Source organism: Anarhichas minor, unplaced genomic scaffold, assembly GCF_050575085.1.
Source record: "Anarhichas minor isolate MPS153535 unplaced genomic scaffold, ASM5057508v1 ptg000021l, whole genome shotgun sequence".
NCBI lineage: Eukaryota > Metazoa > Chordata > Actinopteri > Perciformes > Anarhichadidae > Anarhichas > Anarhichas minor.
The window spans coordinates 4,309,906-4,335,950 of NW_027466467.1; the positions used below are offsets into that span (position 1 = coordinate 4,309,906).

Sequence of the window (26,045 nt, forward strand, 5' to 3'; positions counted from 1 at the left end):
CGTATTTTAATGTAATTGATCTGGTGGAGATCAATCAGCGATTCTGTCCCATCTCAGGCTCCGCCACCTTGGAGGGGCGGGGCTAACAAGGTCCAACAAGTGACCAGAGCACAAAGGATTGTGGGATACTAAAGACCAAAGGATAAATACCAGTCACACAGGTGACATCAGAGGAGGCGGAGCCTGAAATGGGACACAGCTGATGCTTCCAGCTGCCTTAAATATATCACCGAGCCTCAGTGAGTAAGTACAGCAGCAAATTACTGCCACTGGTACGAAAATGTATTTGCTCAGTTTCTCATTTAACAAGATATTTGACATGATAGCATTTTATGCTATATTGACATATGTTCTTGTTATCACTACATTCTAAATAATACAAAAAACCTTTATGTAACTTATCACAAATCTTTTCTTGTTTTTACAGAATGTAGCTCGTTAAAGCAAGAAATGTTTGTTATGAGAACATACCGAGACGTTTCATGATAGAAAAATGAATTGATTTGTGGTTAATAACAAAACAGAATAATTTGGTAGAAAAAAGTAATAACTTAACAAGTTTCACTTGAAACTGAGCTGAATGTTTTATTGTGGTGGCTGCAATACACTGCCATGACGACGTTTTTACTTTTATAGACGTAGAAATCTCTCTGCAGAACTTTTTCTCACCTGGGTTTGATTGTGTCAACATTTACCTCCAGAGTTTTTTTTAATTAAAAACAACAAAAAAACACCTTAAATATTCTTTATTTATTTCATTCAAAGTGACAGCGGTGGCTTCATGTTTTGTTTCAAATATCACAGTCTGTTTGGTGACTATGAATAAAGGAATCAATCGATGATCGGCAGGTTGTTTAAGTGAAAAGTGAAGCATTTCTTTCTCTTTCATCAACAGTCAGTTTAAACACGATGAGCTGAATTAAAGCTATAATAACTGAACATACTTCATGATTGGTTGATTAGAATTAATCTGCATCCCTAATGGAAATTATCTCAACATTTCCAGACTGCAGGGAATATAATAAGCACAACTTTGGATTTATACTTTCATCAAACTTCATTTCTTTTGTCAGTGTGAAGGAAGTAAATCATTTTGCAAATTCCAAAAACCTTTCATCCGGATGTGAAGTCCGCCTCAGGCCTCTGGAGGGCTGCTGCTCTGTCATTTAATGGCTTAACTCTCTTCATAAAGCGGAGAACTTCCCAGTTTACGAGCAGGAAGTGTTTTTTTTCTGGAGAAGCCAACAAAGTGTTAAATCTCAGCCAAAAAAAACCTGTAAAAACAGGCAGCAGATGTTTCCGATTCTGTTGACGCGGCAGTTTAAAGAGAGACTATTGGACTTGTTCCAGACAAACCGGGTTAAACTCTAAACTGCAGCCGTGTTGCCGCCAGAGCAACGGCCTCTATGTGAAAATTCAGCATTTATGATTATTTATCGAGGGCTTGGTCTGCCTCAAACTAAGTGCTTGTTGGATCGTCTAAAACCTCCCTTTCCAACAGCTGCATCTAATCATATTTGTCACCATGAAGACAGATTTGTTGGACGGAGCTCCGGGAAGTGGTGGGTGGCAGCCAGGATGATGAGGCTTTTCAATCTGCCGTCCAGTGAGGCTGTTGGGAACAACTATTAACGCTTCATATTAGACGTTGTACCAACACGTTTGTTTGAGGCAGACCGAGCTCTTTACGGAGCGATTTCACACTGGAAAGTTGGTCTGAATCTGGAAACAAAGCGGCAAAATTTGGGTGTTTATTAACCTGATTCGGCCTGAAAAGTGGTGATCTGCTCGATGTCTGCTCAGTGAAAAAACAATTAGTAATCCCACTGGAAACCCCGACCACATTTGTGGCATTTTTAGCAAGAAAACAAGAGAGAAAAAACATTTGAAGGACATGCCGTGTGCGTCAGCGACACAGAGTTTAGCGACACAACTGGTTACTGTATGTATAGTAATAACATAACCATACTGACGTCATGATGGCTCGTTTAAAAGGCACAGTTTAAATACGGGCTGTTTGAAAGTATCAAAACAGTCAATCCACGGAGAAATACACAGTATTTATGTTGCACCTAGACCTGCTATATAATCAAAAACAGACATGGAAATCTCACTTTCTACACTATGGGAACTTAGTTGTACTTTTTGTGTAAAGTTAATCTCAAATCTAAATTTCAGTGAGATTGTAGATGCATTTAGTCGATAGCTGTGTTACTTTGTTTCTTCCTACTTTTACCAGCAAAAACACGTCATTGATATACGAGATGCTGCTTACTAGTGCGACGGGTCAAAGGTCCTTCAATGCATCGGAGGATAACTTCTACAAAATCAGGAGCGACAGTGTGCGATATCTTTCTTCAAAATTTAAGATTTTGCCAAAAATAAATATCTGTGGTAATGTTGAAAACAAAATCCACCACAAAATATTCTGACTTTTTTTCCACAGTGAAAATTGGGTAAAAAACAATTAAAAAGTGACATTTGAAAGAAAAACTGACAAAATGCATGAAAAGAAAGTTTGAAAAGATGGACGAATAAACTAATTACTGTTTAAATACGTTCTAAAAGCCAAATTTTACCTTCGCCATATGCAAATTTCATCATCTACCATGAGGGGTACGATCCATGTGCAGGCCAAACTGTATGCTCGGATCGACACGCCGATATGTTTCTCTTCCAAACACAGAATTTGTGGAGTAGCCATCGTGTAAAACGTGGTCTAGGACGGACAACCAAACTCAGATTCAGACTCAAACTTTCTCAGTGTGAAAACGTCCTGAAACGAACATTCAGTTGACTGTGATTGACAATCAGCAACAGTTTTTGTACATTCACAGTACAGGTGGGACAGCCCTCTGCATGCTGTCGTCTCCCTTTAACAAGAAGTCCAGCAGACAGCTGACTGACTACACTGCTGGACTGGTCAGTCATTCATGTGGTTGGTTGTTATTTTTTGGTTGGACTTACATTGCACTACATTTTCCACTCATCCATGACACACACACACACACACACACACACACACACACACACACACACACACACACACACACACACACACACACACACACACACACACACACACACACACACACACACACACACACACAGGTGGTGTTACTGATTGTTTGACATTGTCCTGTAAAGTTTTGTTAAATAAATCTTTAGTTCAAAGTCGTGCAGGGTCTCCTCGTCTTTGTCGCTCCCACCAGCTGTGACCGAATTACATCCAAAGTCGTCGTTGTAGAGTTTAACTTTACCGCTTACCATTAACGTTTTTTGCTACTACACGTACAACAATCGCCCTGCTGTAATCAGTGAAGTCAACTGCACACCTGCAGACTGTTGAATCATCATGGACCACATGTAGAAACTCAAACACAGGATGAAAACCTAAAACAGGCTCCTTCAGCTCCATATATGGTCAAGACAGAATCGGCTCACATTCCAAAAATGTAGCCGAGAGAGTAAACTACACAACATCATCCCATAACCAGTTCAAATCCAGATCAGGACGGATTACGTTAAGTGTCCGTTAAAATAAATGGATGGATTATAAATGGTCTAAAATATAAAATGTCTTGTAACCTCGTTGGACAAGAGAAGCAACAAAATGGCCTCTTTGTGCCATTTCTTCTTCGGGGCAAAGTGCTTTCATAGTACAAAAAAAGAGGTTATACCTGTATAATGTCTATAAATTCAATAGAAAATATTTTAAAAGGCTGTGGTTGTTTCCCGCTTTCAGCAAACATTTCGTGGTCAATCCTTGCAGTCGCAGACAGTCTGTCTGTTTAAATAGTGGAGGGTCCCAAAAACAGTCTGTATGTTCAAGTTGAGCCGGAACTCATTTAAACCAGCAGGAGTCTGCACGGGAAGGATATCTAAGCTCCGCCCACCAGGTGGTGCTAGGTTTTAGCTCCTCCCATCCCCAGAAGGCACCGTCCACAGGTAATCCAGGTGCGTAAAAATGTGGCTGTCCAACAGCGGCTTCAGTCCGCTATTCCTGGATGTCTGACTTAAGGCAAATATGATGATTTTTTACACAGGTCTGATTTCCCCAAAACAAGCTGCCAGTTGAACACGGTCCACTGTCGGCTCAAATTAGACAACAGCGGCGTGTGCCGACACCAGTCAATCAACCAGACTCAGCTGGATACCAGACGAGATGTAACTGGTTCTTGGTCACAAACAATTAGGAGGTGAATGATCTGCTGGTCAGGAAGTAGATTGGCCCGTCAGTCAGCAGGTCTGCGGGTCTGTCTGTAGGTCAGTTCATCAGTCAGCAGGTCTGTCTGGAGGTCTATCGCTCAGTCAGTAGGTAAATGTATCTGTCTGTAGGTCTGTCTGTCAGTCAGTTCATCTGTCAGTAGGTCTGTTGATCAGTCTGGAGGTCTATCGGTCAGTCAGCAGGTCTGTATGTGTCTGTATGCTGGTAGGCCCGCCTGTAAGTCAGTCAACAGGTAAATTCGTCAGTCAGCAGATCTGTAGGTCTGTCTTTAGGTCTGTAGGCTGGTCAGCACGTCTGTAAGTCTATATGTAGGTCAGTCCTTTAGTCTGTGGATCAAAAAGGTCTGTAGGCTTGTCTGTAGGTCAGTCCATCAGTCTGCGGGTCAGTTTGGAGATCTATCGGTCAGTCAGCAGGTCTGTAGCTCTGTCTTTGGGTCTGTATGCTGGTAGGCTCGTCTGTAAGTCTATATGTGGGTCAGTCCATCAGTAGATCATCAGCGCTGTAGGCCTGTTAGGGGGTCAGTCAGTACCAGGTGTGTAGGTCAGTGGTTGTGTCACAGGTGCAGAATGATTTTGCCCTCCTTGGCGAGCTGTTGGATGATCTGCGTCTCAAAGTCGGCGCTGTGGACTCCGGTCTTCCTGAAGGCTCCAGCATTGCGATTCTCCTCCCAATAGTGATGCCAGTTCCCCTGCTGGTCGGCGCCATAACCGAACACAGACACCTGAACACAGACAGGAAGTGATGCCGTGAAGTACTGCAAGACACTACTTGACCAAGTATGTCTGTCAGGTCTGTCACTAAACATGTCCTGCGTTTGTACATTTTAAAGTGAGGTCTGAAGACTTTCCGTTCTATTCTCGTGATGATGCATTTCAGAGCAAAGACTGTTTTCATTCAGGGATACTCGGACAATGATAGTAAAACATGGATATGGAAGTAGGATGTGAATTTGGTCGTTTAAATGTCTCCGTGTCCCTAGATGATGAAGATACAGACCCCCCCCGCACCCCCCTTACCTGGTCACAGGTGTGCAGAGCGAAGATGATGGCCAGCATGCCAGTGGACGGGTAGCGACCGTGACCCTCAGTCCATCGATCATTAGCATACTTAAAGAACGCCGGGTTCACCACCAGAACCTGCACACACACACATACAGTGTTAACATGGAAAAAAATATTTGTGGAAAATAATCAAATTTCTTTAACTGAGGCATTATATATATTTTTTTAGGGTTAGCTATACTGTTGCAAAGGAAAGATACTTTGTAAAACAATAACTGTTATGAGGATATTTGCGTGTAATAAAATGTACAGTATGTGAACTAAAATGTTACTTTTTTTCCAGACATTGTGCGCTTAAAACATCAAACATATTAAAATTAACTCATGACACCTTTAAATGAATCAATGCGAACATATTTAAACCAGAACTGAAACTAGACTGAACCGTGAAGTCAAGACTTTCTCTTTCATTAAGCAAAATAAGAATACAAATGGAGGCAGAGAGCTATAATAACATCAACAGACTGTACACAGAGAAGATGATGGAGCATTTATTCTACCTTGTCTTTATCAGCCTCCACTCGGTCTTTAACCCTCATGTAGGTCCTGAACACACACAGAGATAATAACAGCTCATAATGTAGTTCAAGCTTTGCCTATTAGAATATACAGTATTTATGTTTCTCTTTATATGTTTGCACGTATATAATTTAATGTTTAGTAAAACAAAAAAGTTCACATTTTCTCCTGCCTGATGTAAATTTTCAACTTGTTGCTAATATATTTAGGCATATTGTTGAGTATATAAAACATATATTAATTTTGTATTTGACCTTAAATAAGATGTGCAGGTAAACAGACTCGGCAGTCATTTCAGGTCTATTTCTGTAGATATGTATAATTTTGAGTAGACATTTTAAGCTGTGAGGTATTTATCTACCGTATGTTTACATTCGTACAATGAACAGATTAGTATTTTTATGCAAAAATATGTTTTAACAAGTTTTTATATCTGGTTCAAATTCATATAGTATATATTTATACATATGCATGCATATATATATATCTGTGTTCATAGTAACATACAACATTTCTGTACAATATATATTGTTGTATACGTGTCTTAGGATTGTAATACATTTTTTCTTTATGTATATTCCCGATGTTTTTTCAAATACATTCTCTAAATAATTGCTACAATCTGAAAAATGTTACTTGATTTTTCTGCAGGGCTGTTGTATTGGACTGCATCGGTTTATTAGAAACACCTAACTGAGCGTATTTCTCTCTATACCAGCTTGATTTTGAGGACATTTGTATCTGTATTTCATACATCTTGACTTGGCCGGTGGACAGCGCGCTGGTCAGCCACTCCAGGTCTCTGAGTTTGAACGGAAGCAGGACGAGGCTGACGCCACGAGCAACATCCACCGCGCTCTCCGGGTACAGGAAGTGATACGTTGTCCGATTTCCAACATCTTTCTCAAATCCTCGAGTCACCGCCTTGTTCATCCTGTGGAGGAGAAAGGTAAAGAGGATGAGGAAGATGATGATGAGGAAGGTAACACACGTGTGCGTGGACAGTGAACACGTACCGGTACACAGAATTATGGGAGTCGATCAGGTTGCCGTTTCCTGACTGTCGCAGGTTGCCGGAGTTGCCGACCACCGCGCAACTACGGCATGTGGAGAGGAGGGGCCTGAAGTCCACAGTGGGCGGGGAAATTACCTTAAACATCTCTGACATCACTTCCTCTAGAGACTGGTCGTTACCGGCCCGCTGAAGACTCTGTGGAGAAATGGAGCATATCATCAATATTTTTTTAATACAGCTTTATTAAGTAGAGATCCATAAAAATACACTTTCCAACAGCTTGGTAAAAAACATGTTATTTTAGGCTGTAAAGGGTTCATACAGTTACAGTATAACTTCAGCTGGATGTTAGAGTATACAGTGTACTGTGGATCAGACGATGATGTTAGCAGCATTTCCACCCCCCTCTGCCCCCCTTTAATCTACTAATGGTTCCTGCAGCAGGACATAATCTATAAATGCAGGAAAACGACTCAGACGTTTGGCTCTTCATCCAGACAGCTGACAGTTACAAAATCAAATTTAAGACTTTTAACATTTCTATTTTCTGTAAAGGTCTTGCCGATTTACTGAAACACATTAGATGACCATCGTCCAGAATATTACAGATTTATATTTTGGTCTTCTAATAAAAATCTGTGTCATTCAGCTGATTTAACAATTGATTCAATCCTGACGAGTCACTTCCAGTGTGCAGCCTGCAATCATTTTCTGTACAACACCATGTTAATAAATATAACTGAAAATCTTTATTTACTGTTATTTACTATTTTTAAAATTATACTGTCATTAAAAAAATCATAGTACAGTATACCACAAAACATTTCCTAAAAAGGTTATAGTACAGCCATAGTATATGATAGAAAATATAATAGTACAAAATCATAAAAATGTCATAATAGTATTTCATGAATAAAGCAATAGTATAGTATGTCATAGTATAATATGTCATAAAAATGCCATAAAAAACCATAGTGTAGAATGTCACAAATGTCAAAAGAGTCATGGTATAATGTGTCATAAAGAAAGTTTTGTGTGGTTGATTGCTTCAGTGGAGACGGGTGTGCCGAAGAGGGAGCAGAGCTTCACCAGCTGCATCCCATAATCACCACTACAAAGACACAGCTCTGCCACATCATCAGAGTTCCTTCTCAGTCTGTCTGCGTTTCAAGCCATTCCTGTTAGATACTTGATTGTGTCCGTTTTGATTCACCTGTTCAGTAGCCCTTGTACTACATAGTTTAGTACATGATACAAATGTAATAGTATAGTATGTCCTAAGAATATAACAAAGAGTCATAGAATTGTATGTTGATAAAATGAAATCAAAAGTGATAGTATAGCATGAAAATATAATAGTATAGTATGCCATTAGAAATCATGATAAAGCATGCCAAAATAACGTTATGGTATAATAGGCCAATAGGCCCAACGGCACCCTCCGTCCCCCCTTGAAGGTCGAGTTAATTTTGTTTTCTATATAGAGCCAGATCACAACAGAAGTCATTTAAGGTTCCCTTTCCTATAGCACAGGTCTATACCGTGTTCTTTTATTAAACAAACTAAATAGCCTCGTGTTATTTATCTTATTTATAGACGGCATGTCATTTCTGTCTCTACATGGTCGCGCGTGTACAATTCTCCTCTGCTCTCTGTATCGCGCACGGCATGGAGTTCCGCCCCGATGCGCACGCGCACACACACACACACACACACACACACACACACACACACACACACACACACACACACACACACACACACACACACACACACACACACACACACACACACACACACACACACACACAGAGGTGAGCACACTCCCACCAGCGGACAGAGAGTGCGCGTCGGAAAATATGTTGCGTCAACCGGCTGAAAAGCAGACATCAACATCTGCGTTTGTTAAACGCTCCCATGTGGTGGAGATGCAAGTCTCCTGCAAGTTGCAGCCGGAGTAGCTCTCCTGCTCCACGTCCAAGTACAGACAAGTGCTGCACATTAAAAAGTCACACCAACAGTAATATTATTAGATATTGTACAAATCTTGCTTTTTGTCCTTACCAGCCACCATCTGAGCGCCTCAGGGTCAAAGTTGTTGTTGGTGTCTCGGAGGACAGGCTGCTGTTTGGGGTCGTAGCGTCGGCTGAACCAGTCTGACCCCCCCAAGTTAGAAATACAGGACTCGGTACAACCACACGACCTGAAAGAGGACGACACAGAGGAGTGACATATGGAGAGAAAAGGGAATCATCGGAGTCCATGACTTCCTGGATGTTACCGCAGGTCATACTGGGAGTTCTCTTCAGGCTTATCCTTGGCTTCAGGTTTGGTGGTGTGGGGAGGTGGGGGGGTCTGGGGAAGGTCAGGGTTCAGATCAGCAGGAGGCGGTGTGGGTCCAACTACTGAAAACCCAAACAGACTGAGAGTCAGAGAACACTGCGTCATTGGAGCTCTGCTAACACTGTTCGCATCTATATGAATCAATCACAAAGCTACAACTCCTAATACTACTACTGCTCTAGTACTTCTAGTACTGACAGTGCTCCTGGTGTTGTACTGCTAATACTAAAGAAACTTTTAATATTACTACTATTAGAGCAGCTACTCCTCACACTACTGCTGCTAACACCAATACTACTACAACTGCAGCTACTACTACAACAACTAGTACTACTTCTACGACTAATACTACCTCTGCTAATACAATTGCTATCAATATGACTACTACGGATACGACTTATAATGCTGCTACTAGTTATACTAGTGCTAGTAGCTGCTTCTGACAGTTTTTAATAAATATGCCTCATTTAAAAAAGGTTGGAAAAGAAGTTTAGCAAAACATTATGGACAATCTACTTTTTTACAAATTTAACGTAAACGTAAATTGAAACTGTTTCTGCTAAGTTTTGTCACATGTTTGTTTGGAGATCTTCCGATCCCAGTGATGACGACATCAGCTCCTCACCTGTCTCCCTGCCAGTGGGCGTGGCCCAGCTGATGGGCAGGACTAATGACAGAGGCAGGAAGTGTCTCCTCTGGATGCTCTGACTGGCGAGCATGAGGAAGAGGATGGCAGCGATTATCAAGGCAACGCACATCTTCCTCCTGAACAACATGGCTGGACGGATGATGAGCGGGCGGCAGCAGGACAGGTAGTGTTGATGTTGTTGTTGTTTTCGTTGTTGAGCTGTCAATCAAACGTTCAGCCTGCTATGTCAGCATATTTGGACTGCGTCATCTGTTGTCATCTGGACATTTTCGACCGTTCTGTCATCTCTTCACTCAGCCTCATCTCCATGAAGCCTGCACTTTCGGTCCGGTGCAACTCGCTGCTTTCCGATTGGTGGAGACAGGATCTATGGTCACACCTGGTTCAAACAGAAAGAAACTGTGACATCAGCATCATCAAAAATAAGTGGAAACTACATTTTTTTGGCTTAAAATTAATAATTATATATGTTATATGTTATATACGTTGACCAATACACTGACACCAGGTCACCAGGTCTTTGTTATCCAGCTAACGCCATGAAACCTGCTTCAGAACATAATGTCTGTAATGGATGATTACTGAAACATTACAATAACAACACTGAACAAGCGGAGTTTGGAGTTAAACTAGTGCCAAAAGTCTGCAGCTACAGGGAGAAAGTTTAGTGTTTTTACACAGGTATTATCCATAAAGAAAAATAACAAAGTATCCAAAACAACTATGTAAACTAGGCTAGTTAGCATAACAAACTGTTTATGACAAACTTATCATCCATAACAAACTGTTTAAAAACAAACGATCTGTTACAAACTATCTATAACAAACTAATTATAACAAACAATTTAACAAAATAATTATCCATAACAAACTATTCATGACAAACTATTTATCCATAACAAACTCCTCCTCCCACACCCCAACCTCCCTCTCCTCATGCAGGAATGTCTCGCTGCAGACAAACTCACTCTCTGAATACCAATCAGATCTGGATTCAGTTCAGCTTCTCCTGTTTCAGCTCTCGCTCTCCTCCTGTCTGCTTCACTGTCTCTCTCTCACCGTGTGTGTGTGTGTGTGTGTAGTTAATAGCCTTACTTTCCCATTAACTAGCAGCTCTAAATCTCCTTTCAAACCTGCACATTGTTACACAAATGTGATGTCTACGAGGAGGTTGGACCTGTACTGGACCTCTACCATTTCTGTCACACTTTAGAACGACCCAAGTGTGAACTGAATGTGTCAAGGTAACATAACGGCTTCTGCAGCACACAGTTCAACCCAGAGAGAGAGAGAGAGAGATTAAATACATTTATCACTTAGTTACCTCCTGTGCTCTGGCCAAATTAAATCAACTTAATAAACAGTACAGCAAACTGAAGGAGGGTTCAATTTCAGGAAATGATGGGGATTCTGGGGGACACGTGAACGACCGGCATCACCATCCATAGAGCGACACCACTGAAAAGTTGGCTTCTGAACATGAATGTTGTATTTTGATGCGAGATATTCATTTTCACCTGGCTTGATGTGATTTAACACTTCTACATATTGTATCTCAAATAGGGTTAGCTAAAGAGCAATCTCATTCTGACGACGGACAAGCCTCTGGAGGTGAGGGTCTATATTTCTGGGGTTCCCGTATAGCCAACGGATATCGGGACCAGGACTTAATCGTCCATGTGCTGCTCGTTGTTTAAAGTCCGATTAGCAACTGGAGATGTGAGACTGGAGTTGGAGTTCAGAGACGATGTGTTCGACTGGATTGTTTCACAAGTAGCCAGTTGACAAGATCCTTTTAAACCAATAAAAAGCAAAATCATCGTCGGACAATAGCAGTTAGCTTACTGCTAAGACCCTAAAATGTACTACCAATACTGTACACAACTACTGTAATCGTGATTTGGGGGAACAAGACCAGAGCAGACGAGTCAGGACAGATACTGACACCTCAGCACACTTGACTCATATTTGTTCATGTTTTGTTTATCCTCCCCAGGCGGGAAAGTTCAACGCTCTCAGAAGAAAAAGTTGTGACATTTATCTGACAGTAAACTCCTGGATTAGCCAGCCTGTGGGTCATGGTGACTGTGCAAACATGTCCTGGTACAAAGGGCTTTAACACAGAAATAGTTCAGAACAAAGTGATCAGCTGGATGTTTGGTTTGGATGTGAAAGTCCACACAGAAGACAGGGACACATGGATCACTATCTCTGTTAAAAATGAATTAGTGGTATGAGGTCCGTAACTGAAGATAGTGGTAAGTAGCCCGTTTTCAGCCCTTTTCAGATCCATAAAACACAACATTGTGGCTCCATCAAGCTATTTAAGTGACAGAGGTGATTTTTAAATGTTCCTTTCAGCTTTATTTCGACATAACATGATTAAATCATGAGTAGAGACTCCCATTGTAGTTGAAACACTAATGCTTTGGTTTTTTACTGTGTCATTGTACACAGAGGAGCGCTGGACTTTTTTCCTGTCTCAAAACCATAAAAACAAAGTTCGTCAGAGTCGACTCAAATGTCCTCATTCTTGTCAATGCAACAAGACAATCCTGTTTGCTCACACTCATCATCTACAGCGTAATGCTGAATATTCATGTGTTCATCCGTGCAGGTGGCTTGAATGAAAGCTGAAAATATGAAGGAGGGAGACGGCTGGTCTGATTAATATATTCTGGTGTGCGAGGGTCAAATCGGCTCATTCAGCGTTTCCTGGTTTATTAAACAGATGTTTTATTTTCTTTAGTACCGAGAACGTAATCAGACAAACAAAGACGTGCGTGCACCTCAGACCAGTTTTTAAGTTCAAACAGCTTTTTTACGAGGCGTCAACATATGAGTTCTACTGTGCATTATTCAAACTCCTTCACCTCTTGAGAAGTTTGATTAGTTTCGAGATAATATAGTTGAATCAATTTAACTTGTGCAGCGTTTAAAGTGGTAGAGAAATGTTAGACTGTCAGATTATATTGCCCCAGGAGTAATCACGATAGACGATATTATTGTACGACGCTGATATAATGATAATATAAAAGCATAAAAATGCAAGTACGCCCTTTTAAAAAGCAACAAACCTTCATTTCTTCTCTTAAATAAAACCGTACAAAAAACAAAAAGAAAAACAAAATGGACTCTCAGGCTATGTTATCAAAAGAATGCACTTAAAAATACTCTAGGTATAAAGAGTGTTAAAAGAATATTCATGTAAAGAGGCACATGTCTGAGAGGGACTACGGAGGACTTTAAAGCTCGGATGGACACGAATCATGAGAACAAAAGACAAACAACCGTGTTAGAAAATATGTAGTTCTTTGATTAAAAAGTCAAAAAGGTACAACAGCGGAATATTAGTCTTCATGTAAACATAGTGAGTGTTAAGTGTTACGGAGTAAGAGACGAGTAGAGGACAGAGGAGGGTTATCTGTCTGCTGAGTCAGTGTCTGTATGTTATCTTAGAGTTTGGAAGGGGGGTGGGGGGCCACATGGTTTCCTGTACAGAGAAAGCCAAGTACCAGGCAGTCCCTTCTTCCTCTCTCTCTTTCTCTGTGACCTCTGACCTATGTTGACACCAGAATGGAAAGCAGCTGCTCCAGCGAGTACAGCGACGAGGTGGAAAATAACGACACCACAGAAGAAGAATGGTGTCAGTTCTCACGCTATGCACCACATTGAAACCTATTTTTACCAACTTACTTAGTTAGATCTGCTCACACAGTTTGATGAGACGATAATTAGACTCTGCTATCTGTTAGACTGTTAGTTTTTAACATGAATGTCTGTACAAAGTAACATGATATAACAATAGCCGTTATTTCCTTTGTTATTTTCCCAATTACTGGTCTCTGAATTCTGCTGCTGACGCTGTTAATAAATGACAGACTTTCCTTTATGGATATTCGACGCCTGGGGCCGGACGTGTAGCGGCATTATTGGCCCATTAATTATGCAAATATACAATTATCATGAGAACACGCTCATTTAATCACAGATGGATTCATGATCAAACAGTTATCTGACGTTAGGAGCTTTTGTTGAATCTGACGTGGCACACTTGTACGAACCCACCGCATTAAAAAAAAGTAAGAGAAACTTATGATAAGAATACGAAAATGTTCTTACACGAGGTCCATTGTTCTTGAAACTTTCATGTCAATAAAGCCCCTTTTAAATTCAACTGAATATTAACGAAGAGACATCACCTCGATATAAAGGATATGACCAAATCACTCCACCCTGTTCAACGGTGAACTTTAAATTTGAACAAAACAACAACAACACAAAAGCAAAATCCACAGCCCTGTCTTTCTATTCAGGCAGACTTCAGGTTTAATTGTTAACTCGGCATGGATGAATGTTTTAGTTTCCATGAAGACGGCAGAAACAGGACATTGTTATTTCTGTCGAGTGTCGCTGACCAGAAGCCGAATGGAAAATGTGTCGAGCTCAAAGCTTCAAGTGGAGCTGTGAAAGGGTAAATGTAACACACACACACTTTTAAATACACACAGAAACACACACTCCACTTCCAGTTACAATACTGACTCAGACAGACAGTCAGACTCGTACGCCCGTCTGAGCCTCTGTAATATTTATTCTACTTTATTAGAGTGTTCTCATCATCCAGCCGTCTACTCTGTAAAGACGACACCCACTTCCTGTCTGAGGGATCCCTCCTCGGACGCTTCACTTTTTTCCCGCTGTTAAAAAGGTTTTTTGTAGACTTTTTAAATACCGTGAATCGATTTCTAGAGATTTTAAAAAAGGGTCAAATGCTCTGAATGAACTCTGTGATTGTGAGCTGTAGAAATAAAAACTGGACTGGAGTCTTTAACAATCCGTTGCCGTCTTTCAGATTTAGATTCAGGCTCTCTATAATTATATCTCTTTCCAAATAAAGAAGTGGAGGTTTAACTCTCAGCCCAACACACAGCCTCACTATCTATAATTATGTCATGTATCCGGTTTCAGTTCTCGCCTCAAAGGTAAATATCATAAACACAGCGTCACACCAAGCACTTTACTATTAACACACAGGGAAGCAATCAAATATGTTTACAGACTCACAGCAAAATATATACTGTATAGTCTAAATTCATCACTAAGGACCAGAAATATACTTCTACATAAATACTACAGGATATTAAACAGAAGTAATAAAATATTCACCACAAAGCAAGATAGCAACTATGGGAACATTACAGACCAAAAGAGTAGATCAAATTAAATACAAAACAAAGTCACTATTCATTGGAGAGGTGTGCACTATAAGCAACTATAAGAATACGGAAGAAGAAAATGGGCTCAATAAGATTAAAACAGACCCAACAGAGATAAATATACAAAAGTATTACAATGGAAGAGTACAATAAGGTTAAAATGTTCCAGAGAGAATATCAAAATAGACAAACTATGTTGTCTTGTGTCAGACTAGAGCAGCAATGATTATTTTAGATAATTAATTGATCACCTTGGATGGAAAAAAACATTACATTTTTAACTCTTTTAATAATCAAGTAATCGTTAAAGTCTTTCTTCAAACAAACATTCAGATTTCAGCTTCACTAATGTGACGATTTGTATTTTTTTCTGTTGTTTACGATTAAAAAGTGAATATCTTTGACTTTTGGACTTTTGGTTGGACAAAACAAGAGGACGTCCCCTTGGACTGTGATGGACATGTTTGTCTATTTATTTAATATTTTATAGACAAAGCGATTTGTCATTTAATTAAAGAAAGTAATTGACACATTACTCTGAGACTGTAAATATATCAGTAAACAGTAGAAGGCATCACTATACAAGCTGCTACCAGCCAAGTTAAATTAATAACTGTGAGATACTGTATAATAAAGAAGACCTCAAATAACACAACGATATTATAAGAAAATGTTAAAAAGATAGATGTTATACAAGATAAATGTTAGAGTAGCGTTAAGTCAAAATTGACCCCACAGGCGATGGAAATATTACCAGTTTTATTACTAGTATTTTACAGAATGTGATTCTATATGAACACTTTAAGAATATTACAGGAGACAACAGGGAAGTATATTAATAAGGTGCAAAAGAAATATATCATGGGAATACTGAAGAATTATTATACAAGTACTGCAAATATTTAATACCTCTCTGCTCTGCTGTTTGTTGTGTGGCTGTAATGTTGAATTGCACCCTCATTGGGATCAATAAAGTTTGATCTTAACTGTGAATCGATACACTTCATCTTATCGGGGAATCAATACATTTTATCTTAAGTGTTTTTGTAGGAAATGTGTCAGAGATTAAATAACAAAAACATACAATAAAATCTAAACAGAACAGCTGAGGAGCACAGAGAAACTGTAATATATATATAAAAGTACAAAAAGATGGATGGATGGATGGATGGATGGATGGATGGATGGATGGATGGATGGATGGATGGATGGATGGATGGATAGATAGATAGATAGATAGATAGGCTAACCATTGTCAGCAGCTGGGTACAACAAACAGAACAAATACTGAAGATGTATTCTAGAAATGTCTGTAAAGATTTACTGCGACGGCCCTTTTTCTTGTGCTGCTGTTGTAACAGTTCTTAAGATCAATAGTTTGATCTTATCTTAAGTGTTTCTGTCGGAAAAAAGTGCAGAAGACAAACTACGGATAACATTTTTTTGGGGCTGGTCAAGCAGCCAGTGTTCATTGCCCTGTTTCTCTCTCATTCGGAATGACAAACAATTCAAGCTTTATCTTGTTTTATCTTGTTTTATCACTAAAAATGAATTTCAAACATTTGTGAACAGGCCTGAGAAACTGACTCACTAACGGAATATTTTAGACAGCCGAGAAATAAATGCTCTTTCTCAATAAGGAAAGCAAAATCTAATTATTGAATTATTTCTTTAACTGATAGTGAAGGTAATCCAGCAAATTTATGGTAAACAGTGAAGTCATTGAACCTCGATCCTGCCTCGATGCTTTTTCTCAAATGATCATCTAAAATCTGACAAACAATAAATGAGCGACGTCCTTCATCGTCATTTCATATCGGCAGGAAATATTTTGTGAACTCAAACCATGCTACTATAGCTAGTAAACACAAGTGAGTTATAACAAAAAATCTGCCCCGTACAGTTGTCATGAATATTATCGACAGAGATCAAAAACATTTTTGTACCAGGCTGTGAACATGTTTATTCCTGCTGTGAAGTTAGGCATTTTAACATGGGGCTCTGTGGGGATTGATTCGCTTTTGGAGCCAGCCTCAAGTGGCCATTTGAGGAACTGTATTTTTTTTCTGACGTTATTGACAAAGTAAACAAAGCAACACAGTGTCTTAAATAAAGGAATGTATCCATTTTATCTCGCCCATTTTCTTGTTGAGATATAAGCAAAGCTTTTGAAATGACAAAGTGATTTTGTATTTGCTGATGTACCCTGAAACTAATATTATAGCTGAATAAGGTTATTTTTAACAGCAGTATTCCCTTTACACAGTAGCATAGTAGTAGTTATAATGATTCTGATAATAGATATTCAGCCAAGAGATGTAATTTGAAATATACACCTTGAAAACTGCAAACCTATCTACGTCATGTTTTTATGTTTGTTAAATTCTCAGTAGCGATCACTAAATGATATGCTTATTATACATATTCCAAACAAAACACTTTAAAAACTCGAAAAAAACAATTTAAATGAATCATTTATTTTTTGCTTTTTTTGGTATTTTGGTCAGACACATATGTAACGCTGATTACCGTAATATGTCTGGTATTTGGTACATAGACGGTGATAAGAAGCTGAACATGGAGGGACTTAGGACCCAGGGGAATGTAGGTGAAGCATGGAACCTGTAGTCTGTACCGTGGCAGTAACGTGCACGTGGAAGTTAAGCTAATAAAGAGTTGCAGTTAAGAGCAGTTTGTTCTCTCGTGCTTATGTGTTTATTTAAAAACACTACAATATGTATTTTGATATTGTCACACAAACACAGCTGTTCACCGCTAGCTGCCTGGTTTTTGTGTTAAAAAAGTCTGCCTAATAATAAAAAAACTGCGTTAACGCACGATAAAATAATTGTCGGCGTTAATTAATTAATGCGTTAACGCGATAATAACGTGTTAACTTGCCCAGCATGCCTGAACTATATAAGCTGTTGGAAAAGTAGTTACATCTTGGCGCTACTGGAAGGTGGACGAGCTTATTGCTCGCAATGTTTAAAAAAATTAATATTGTGAATGTCAATTCAGTACAGCCATAGCTATGGACATGATTTGGATTGTGATATTAAAGATGATATTGTTGCACAAAGCACAGACTTTTAAGAGGGAGTCGCTGTTTGAATAGAGGAGACATTGCTATTGTTAAGATATTATTGAATAAAATGTCCATACTCTTTTAATTAATTAAACATGTTTATTCACGTGACTTCAACTGTATCATTTCAAAGCTCTTAATGAAAAATAAAAGTATAAAAAATAAAAGTATGAATGAACAAACGATTTATGTCTGATAAATATAATAAAAATAATAAATATAATAAAAAAATATTTAAATATAATGAATAACATGTAAACAACTGACTGACTAATTATTACAGGAGTTAAATAAAGTTAAAATAGACTGAGTAGGCTACAACAAACCGTAGCCTCCGCTATGTATAAGCTCCAATAAGATAATTACAGGCTACCAGCCAACGGGTATTTTAGGAACAGTAGAAGTAACTTACAATCATAGGAGCACTGTGTACAGTAGTCCCACCTCGTATAGAAACGATAGGAGGTTACATTCACCAAAGACTCAACAGACAAACTGTAGAAACACTTTACATCATGTGAAGTTGTTCGAGAAAGTAACGTCAGAGAGACGGAGAGTCTGACGACAATTTGTGACGCCCCCCTCTCTCTTTTCTTGTCGGTGTCCACCATATTTATCTTTTACACACAACAACCCCAACAAACTACGACAAACAAGAGAGGAGCAAAGCCGAGAACGACCCGCTACAAAATCAGCTGAAACCTGCATGAAGTTTGGTGGAAACTTCCCCGAAGTTTTCAAGTCTTTAAGTTTCCACCACACACACACACACACACACACACACACACACACACACACACACACACACACACACACACACACACACACACACCCACACACACTCACTTTGAGCTGTACCGGGTCCACACGCACATACGCACATACGCGCACACACACACACACACACACACACACACACACACACACACACACACACACACACACACACACACACACACAGTGACCTGGTAAACAGCCGGTTTAACGGTACAAAGCTTCGTTCAGAACAAACCGAGGACTCACATGAAGACGCAGCGTCTGGATGGTTTTCCTTCTTCTCTTTGTGAAGCTGCAGAGTTGTGGGGGCATGTTGATGATGCAGGGCTGAGAGGCCCCGCCCACCGGGGGAGAGGAAGGGGCGGGGCGGGGCGGGGGGGGGGGGGGGGGGGGGGCAAGAGGAGGCACAATGTGGGGGAAGGAAGAGAGGGAGTACAGATGTGTACATGTGTTTCGCAATCGTTCGCAGTGTCTCACCAATGAATAAATTAAGTTAAATTTAAAAAAATTCAGCGAAGAAGAAAAACTGACAGATTCCCAAAACAGTTTTAAATGGCGCCTCACGTGAGTTTATAATAAATCACAACCGTCAATCAACTGAAAAAAATAAATAAACAAATAAAAACTGGATCACATCTGAAAATGGTTTTAGTCAAACCTCTCAATCACTGTACTGTAGATGAGCCTCGCCTTCAGTTGGGATTCAAACTCACACAAGGGCGTATACGTCTGCATATGGACGGTATGGGACATGTCCCATGCCAATATTTGAGCAAATTTCTCATATAATGTTTGCATTATCTTTAAAGTGGAACTACGCAACAGAGAGAAAGAGAGAGGAGCAGACACTATATAGCCAGTATGAGGTCACCGATGTGGCTCACAGAGACAGAATTTTCTGTTAGTTTGGGTTTAATAGTGCAGGACGACTTTTGTTCTTCAAATGTTATGACTTTATTCTCATAATATCAACAATGTTTTTCCACAGAAATATTTAAACCATGTCCTGACTTCCCAGAAAACACAGATATGTGGGATATGTTTTTGTAATGTGAAGAACGTTTTAAGCATGAGCTTGAATCTTGCTGAAACACATATGAGCTAATCAATTCCAGAGCTTTATAGATTAAAAAAAAAAGATGAATTTAATTCATCATTGAGGTGAACAGGTGCCACAAGCACATTTAAAGAGGTTTAAAGACACAAAAGAGGAGGGAAGAGAGAAAATGCCTACACGGTGTGTTGACTTAGCAGAGATAACATTAAATGAGAAAAGTTGATCTGAAGGAGAATAAATATTTGAAAGCAATACAGAACGCTTGAGAGCCTCACTGCATTATGTCCCATCACCTGGCACCTGCATTTAGTGTTTAACATAAATAAAGACTTTCCACCATACATTGATGCAGACTGATATTAAACTGGATGATTCAAATACGCATCAAACATTATTATTTAATAGCTAGCAGGCTAATTAGGCTAACGTTAGCAACATGCGTAATTGAAAATGCTGTCTCTCGCTGACTATTTAATATTTCCAAACAGAATATTGTGCTAAAAGACAAAAGCTAAAGCAAACAGAATATTGAGCTAAAAGAAAGAAGCTAAAGAAAACAGGATATTGTGCCAAAAGACAGAAGCTAAAAGCTAAAACTAACAAGCCCCAAGCAAAAACTTAGTTTGTCCTAGTATTATTGCATGATAAGGAAAAAATCTAAATTTTATTTTGTTTGAACGTCATCCTGCTTGACAGTTTGTTTCAAGCCTTTGAGGATGAGAACTACTTAAAGTGAAGTATAGTCTTGGCTAACATTGGCTGGGGTTGCAGCAGCGTACACTTCCCCAAATCTACTATTACAGCAAAGCTGCTGCCGTCTGATACAATATCCCATACAGTATTTCTGTCTTCATTGTCATCTCCCAAATTTAAGGCAGAAAACTTGAACATTTTAATAAAAAGAAGAGATTTCTCCAAGCAGATCAACATTCATTTTATTTAAAATCAACGAAAACAAAAGATATGTGAGTGAATATATGAAAAAATATTTCTTGCAGGGGTAATTAAATCAGTGATAATTGGACGTTGTCCTCTACGTTGGACATGTTGGACGTCTTGCGAAGCGCGGGATGGATGAGAAGGAGTTCTTCATCTGACAAATGTGAACAGGTTAACAGCCTCAGAGATCAGTTGAGACACAAGTCTTCATTATCTGACAGGAAACAAGACTCACCCGCTCGCCTTCAGCAGCGAGAGGGAGGAGGAACAACACACAGGCAGACAATTACCATAAGAGAAGAGGACCATGATGTAGTTTATCTCCAACAAACTGTTGCTGCAGTGCATGCTGGGATGGGCTGCAGACACAAAGGACATCTCAGAGTGATCCGATGGTGACATCTGCAGAATGTCAGACTGCACAGACAGGAAGAGAAGAGATAACAGAGACACAGAGATGAGAATCAGCTCACCTTTCAGCCTTATTCTCTACATTTCCTGAATGTTAAATAAAACAAACCACCAGAGACAATAAAATAGCATCATATCCTATAATAATACAGCATTGTTAAAAGGAGCCATTCTGCATATTGTTTACTTTTACTTTTGATACTTTAAAGGTGCTAAATTCGAAATTCACAGCATATCTATTGCCTCCACACGGCTCGCAACATTATGACAGCTGAGTCGTCGGCCCGCAGCTAACGTCGCTAACAGCGAAACAACGGCAACAGTGCTGACAGGGGGCACGCTAACAGGTGCTAACATGTGCGCGCCTGTTTGCCTGACTATTTCAGCAAAGCACAGAGAAGCTCAGATAACACACACAGAGGGAGAGTGACTTCATTCTCTGCTCAGTAGACATTACTCCACTATATCTTTACATAGATGAAGTTGTTTGCTGCTAAATTAATGCTCAGACAGGGTTTAATCGCAACCCTGAACAACACAAAATACATCTGTTACATGAGTCGTCTCCAAAAACGGACTAAATTAAATGTATTTGCAAATAAAACAGTATTGAGAAATGAAACCTACTGTGTAATCTACAACACAAGGAGAATAAAAACATGCACGGATGCGAACAAAACTGAAAGTAGGCTACGTCTCTCCTCTGCACTTCCTCCTTCACGGACAGCCGATATCTGCTTCCTCCTCGAGTCTCCAACACCTCCACATTCTGAACACTTTTTCAGCTTCCTGAGCAACTTCAGATCAGGGTTCAGTATATCTCCATATCTTATTTCCTGCTTACATATTTCTAACCAGTCTCTGTGTTTGTAAGGCCATATATTTAAAAGACATATAAAGTATATGTGTCAATGAATGACTCTTACCAATCTAACGTGCACATGCATGTACATATATACCACTTGTGTTTGAAAATATAGCAATGCTGGGAACGAAAAGGAGCGTGTTTGAGTTTTCAGCAAACATGAAAACTAAATTATTGACATTAATAGATTTATTAATGCCAGTAAGATTATTAACAATTATTAATATTAATGGGGCACCACCCTGAGAACGGGGACCAATAACCAAACTATAAAATAAGTCTCATAATTAGTTTTCACTCACAATGTCAATAGTCTGAGTACTATTTCACATTCAGAGTGAAAAGTGAAGGTTGAGTTCGAGCAACAGACCACATATCCAGCTATTATCACAATACACATGCACAAAAGTGATCACAGAAAGCTGCTCTTTAAAGTATAACAGAGTTTATTAAACTCCAATAATATTGATCAGGTCAAATAATATCTAAAACTAACAACAAATACTATACATTTATGAGCATGCTATCTAAAATCAACAAACAATCTGGTGAGAGTGTGTGTGTGTGTGTGTGTGTGTGTGCATGCATGTAGTTGTGGGGAGGGGTAGTTTCGCAGAGCCTCACTGCAGCTGTTGAATACGGAAACCGTTCACTTATCACACAGAAACCGGCAGTTCTGGTCTTTTAAATGATAAAGTCAGTTATAACAATACAGTAACTTGTAACAAAACACAAACAAGGTAATAAACACTATGACCTAACTAAGCCCAGACACCAAGCTAAACGTGTTACGGTGAGATGACTTCTTAGTGGTCCTTCTGAGTTTCTCTCTTAAACTCAGGCTACGCAGCTCCAAGCTGTGCGCGATAAACTCTCTCTGTGGCAGAGAATATCTTCGGAAGTCAAGGGGATTCTCGTCCGTATATCCGGCACAAAGTCGACATTAACGGGCATAGAAGTTATCCGTTCTCTGCCTCAGGATCCAAAAACAAAACAAAACAGTCTTTATTCGTCCAGCAAATGTAAGACTGCCCGAGGGTGTTCTTTGAAAAGCAGCAAAGCTATGTTCTTTTAAAAGCAAAGCTGTTCTTGCCTCCTTACTTGCGAATTGAAGTGGGTGGAATGGCAGAGAGCTGGGGTAGAGTTTTGTAGTTTCAGGGAAAGCAGGGCTGAGCCACAGGGGGTCCTGGGGTGTCGGTGGCTATTTGTCCAATGGGGTCGCAGTGTTTTATTGCCTTCGCATCCAAGGCCATGTGAAACATTCCTTGGAGTTTGCACTTATCTCAAACTCAGATCAGGCCTTTTGTTGAACAAGCAGGCCTAAGTCAGATCCCTTTGTTTCAGAGCACATGGTGAAGGCATTGAGGGCCCAACAGCAACAACGGCAAAACAATAATATAAAAACTGAGAAAATTAGATTAGGATTCCATTATTTAGACTCCAAGTAAAAACAATTAAGTAAAATAAAACAGATTAAACCACTTTAACTATATGCTCCTCTTACTATCAGGCAAGCTAACGCTAAAAACATTAGCTAATGCTACTTGGAAGTCCACAGAATGGAATATGAAGGGGTTAAAAATAACATAAAGCTAGTGGAAGATAAATAATAAAGTAAAATTAAGTTTTAATTAATTTTTCACGTGAATGATGGTAAAGGGAAACCAGTTAAAGCTATTGGCTATTTTTCTATTATCTGAATGGAGGTTAAAGAAAAAGTAAAAAGGTTTGCATTTCATTATACACTCCATTTTAATTATTTACTTAACAAGTATTTGTTCATGTATTTAGTGATATTTTTGACTTGACTGATACATTTTTGTGGCTCCATACTGTTTTCACATGTGTAGTTGTAAACAGAAGCGATGTGACAGAAGCAGGTGAGCTTCAACAATAACAGGCGCCCGCTCCTAACAGATTCCGGAGAGGCTCAGTGAATGGAAGTGAAAATGTATTACATTAGATATCAAAACAAGATCAAAGAATGTGTGTGATTTGGTTGAACAGTTGGGGAACTTATCCCACATTCCTAGAGTCAGAAACTAATACATTCTTAAGGACAAACTTTTTTTAAATGTATTTGGTGTAGTCTGAATGACATTTTAGGCTATCTTAGTCTATGTGATCAAATAACAGTCATGAGCGGCACCTTTTTCCAAGCTTTGTTTGAGGGGAGGCCCACAGTCTCCGGCTTTGAAAACCCCGGTTTTAAGGCATTTACATGGCAGATAAAGCAACCAATCCCGTTCCAGCATACGTCACTTTAGTTTGAGACAATAAACTGCAAATTCACATTGTTGTTGTTTTTCAAGAACATTTAGCAAACAGTTGACTGCTGAAAAGTGTTTTACTATTGTTGAGGATAGAAAAAAATGAAACTTAAACTAGAGACCATCTTGCGATGGGATCACAACAGCTGCGACTCTAAAATCGGACCAAGGGCGTAAAGTTATAGGGGGGGGCGATGAACCCTTCCCTACTTCCTCCCCTCCTCCTTGTGGCGCCCTTGCTCGGACCACGGCCATCTTAAAACTCAACCTTCTTTTTGATCTCAACTAAACATCTGTAAAGTTTCATGACTGCATCTTGCACAGGTGAGACACCTTTGCATCGATTAAACCTGTCCACAGACAGACAGACAGAAATATAAAGACCCGCAACAGCTGTCGAAACCGCCTGTGTCATAGTTCCCGTTACAGTGGCCGTCTCGATGACCACATTTTGCCACGATGACACACACAGACTCACAATAAACAGTACCAGTGATACACCCCCGAAGATAAACAATAAGCATCATGGATATTATGAAATGCAGAATGGAAAGTATGGACTAATATAAATATATATGGTCATTTACACACAAACTTACAAATCTAAAGTGGCTTTATCTCGTTTGTCACAGATACGCATGTTGTACTGAAGGCAGTCAGCAGAGTGTGTTAAACACCAGAGCGCCCTCTACTGGAGCTCGGCTGTACTGCAGAAGTGCAGTTAAAAGGCAAAGGGTAGTTTATTTTTGTCTTGTAAGGTGAAACTGCAGAAGCTAAATTCAGCTGTAAACACAACAGAAGTGTTTTTTTAAGAGCAGTAACTTTAATTTGCGTCTTCTGATCTACGTAGGTGATGAGTTTTTTTTTAAATCAGTAGCTATGTTGTGATTATGTACAAGCCCATAGTTTATTTTTTTTGGTATATTTCTGGTAAGGAAAAGACAAAAGAATTCAGAGGATGGATTAACAAATCTTTCATGCAGCAGGGCTGCACAATTCATTGTTGAGGCTGCAGGTGGTGTGTTCGTTGGGTCGTCTGCGACCTACAGTCACACCCATAACACCCTTCTAGGTGTAGATACGCAGAGGAGTTTACAGGCGTCTGCACACAACTACAGTTCCGGCATTAAAGCCGCTGCACATACCGAAATCCTGCTAAATTCATGAGCATAAATCCTGCACAGAAACAAAGACAAAATCATGCTGTTTTCTCTCCCTCGATCTCATAACGTCCTTAAACAGCACATGTTTGAAGACATCCTGCTACGCGCTATGACTTATGAATTACTTTTGGTTTAACAGCTAGCACCTATGAAGCAATGACTCACAGATGACCAATACAGCTGACTGGAAAAAAACACCAACCAAAACCTGAATTTGCCCGTTAAATGGCACTTACTAGCATTATGTGGGTTCAGTAAAAGTGTTTTGTAACAGAAAAAATATCTCCATTAAGTGGTCATGTTGTGATGTGACATGATAGTCAACACATAGAGACAATAATGGGAGAAAACCGTCCGGTTTAACCATAAAATATATACATTTTTCATTCTTAAATTTGGATATCAAATATTCAGTTATTGATGTGAAAGATTCAAAATGTA

The 26,045-nt window shown here is 39.5% G+C and overlaps 1 protein-coding gene and 1 long non-coding RNA gene across 3 annotated transcripts; both read right to left on the reverse strand.

The window, feature by feature from the left end:
* Window positions 1-731: 731 nt before the first annotated feature.
* st3gal8 (ST3 beta-galactoside alpha-2,3-sialyltransferase 8) lies at window positions 732-19,263 on the reverse strand. The gene is made up of 9 exons (XM_076095697.1): window positions 19,146-19,263; window positions 9,792-10,194; window positions 9,117-9,228; window positions 8,888-9,026; window positions 6,825-7,018; window positions 6,563-6,742; window positions 5,790-5,835; window positions 5,245-5,364; window positions 732-4,949 (listed from the first exon to the last, which is right to left on the reverse strand). The coding sequence occupies exons 2-9, from the start codon at window positions 9,940-9,942 to the stop codon at window positions 4,782-4,784; spliced, it is 1,110 nt and encodes a 369-aa protein (XP_075951812.1). The 5' UTR covers window positions 9,943-10,194; window positions 19,146-19,263; the 3' UTR covers window positions 732-4,781.
* A 1,611-nt stretch (window positions 19,264-20,874) lies between these two features.
* On the reverse strand, window positions 20,875-22,151 carry LOC142954857 (uncharacterized). 2 transcript variants are annotated; one of them, XR_012955758.1, is made up of 3 exons: window positions 21,934-22,083; window positions 21,186-21,312; window positions 20,875-21,049 (listed from the first exon to the last, which is right to left on the reverse strand). It is a non-coding gene; the product is annotated as an uncharacterized LOC142954857 (long non-coding RNA). The 2 variants fall into 2 exon arrangements; XR_012955757.1 differs by having other exon boundaries at window positions 20,875-21,312; window positions 21,934-22,151.
* Between the last annotated feature and the right edge of the window lie 3,894 nt (window positions 22,152-26,045).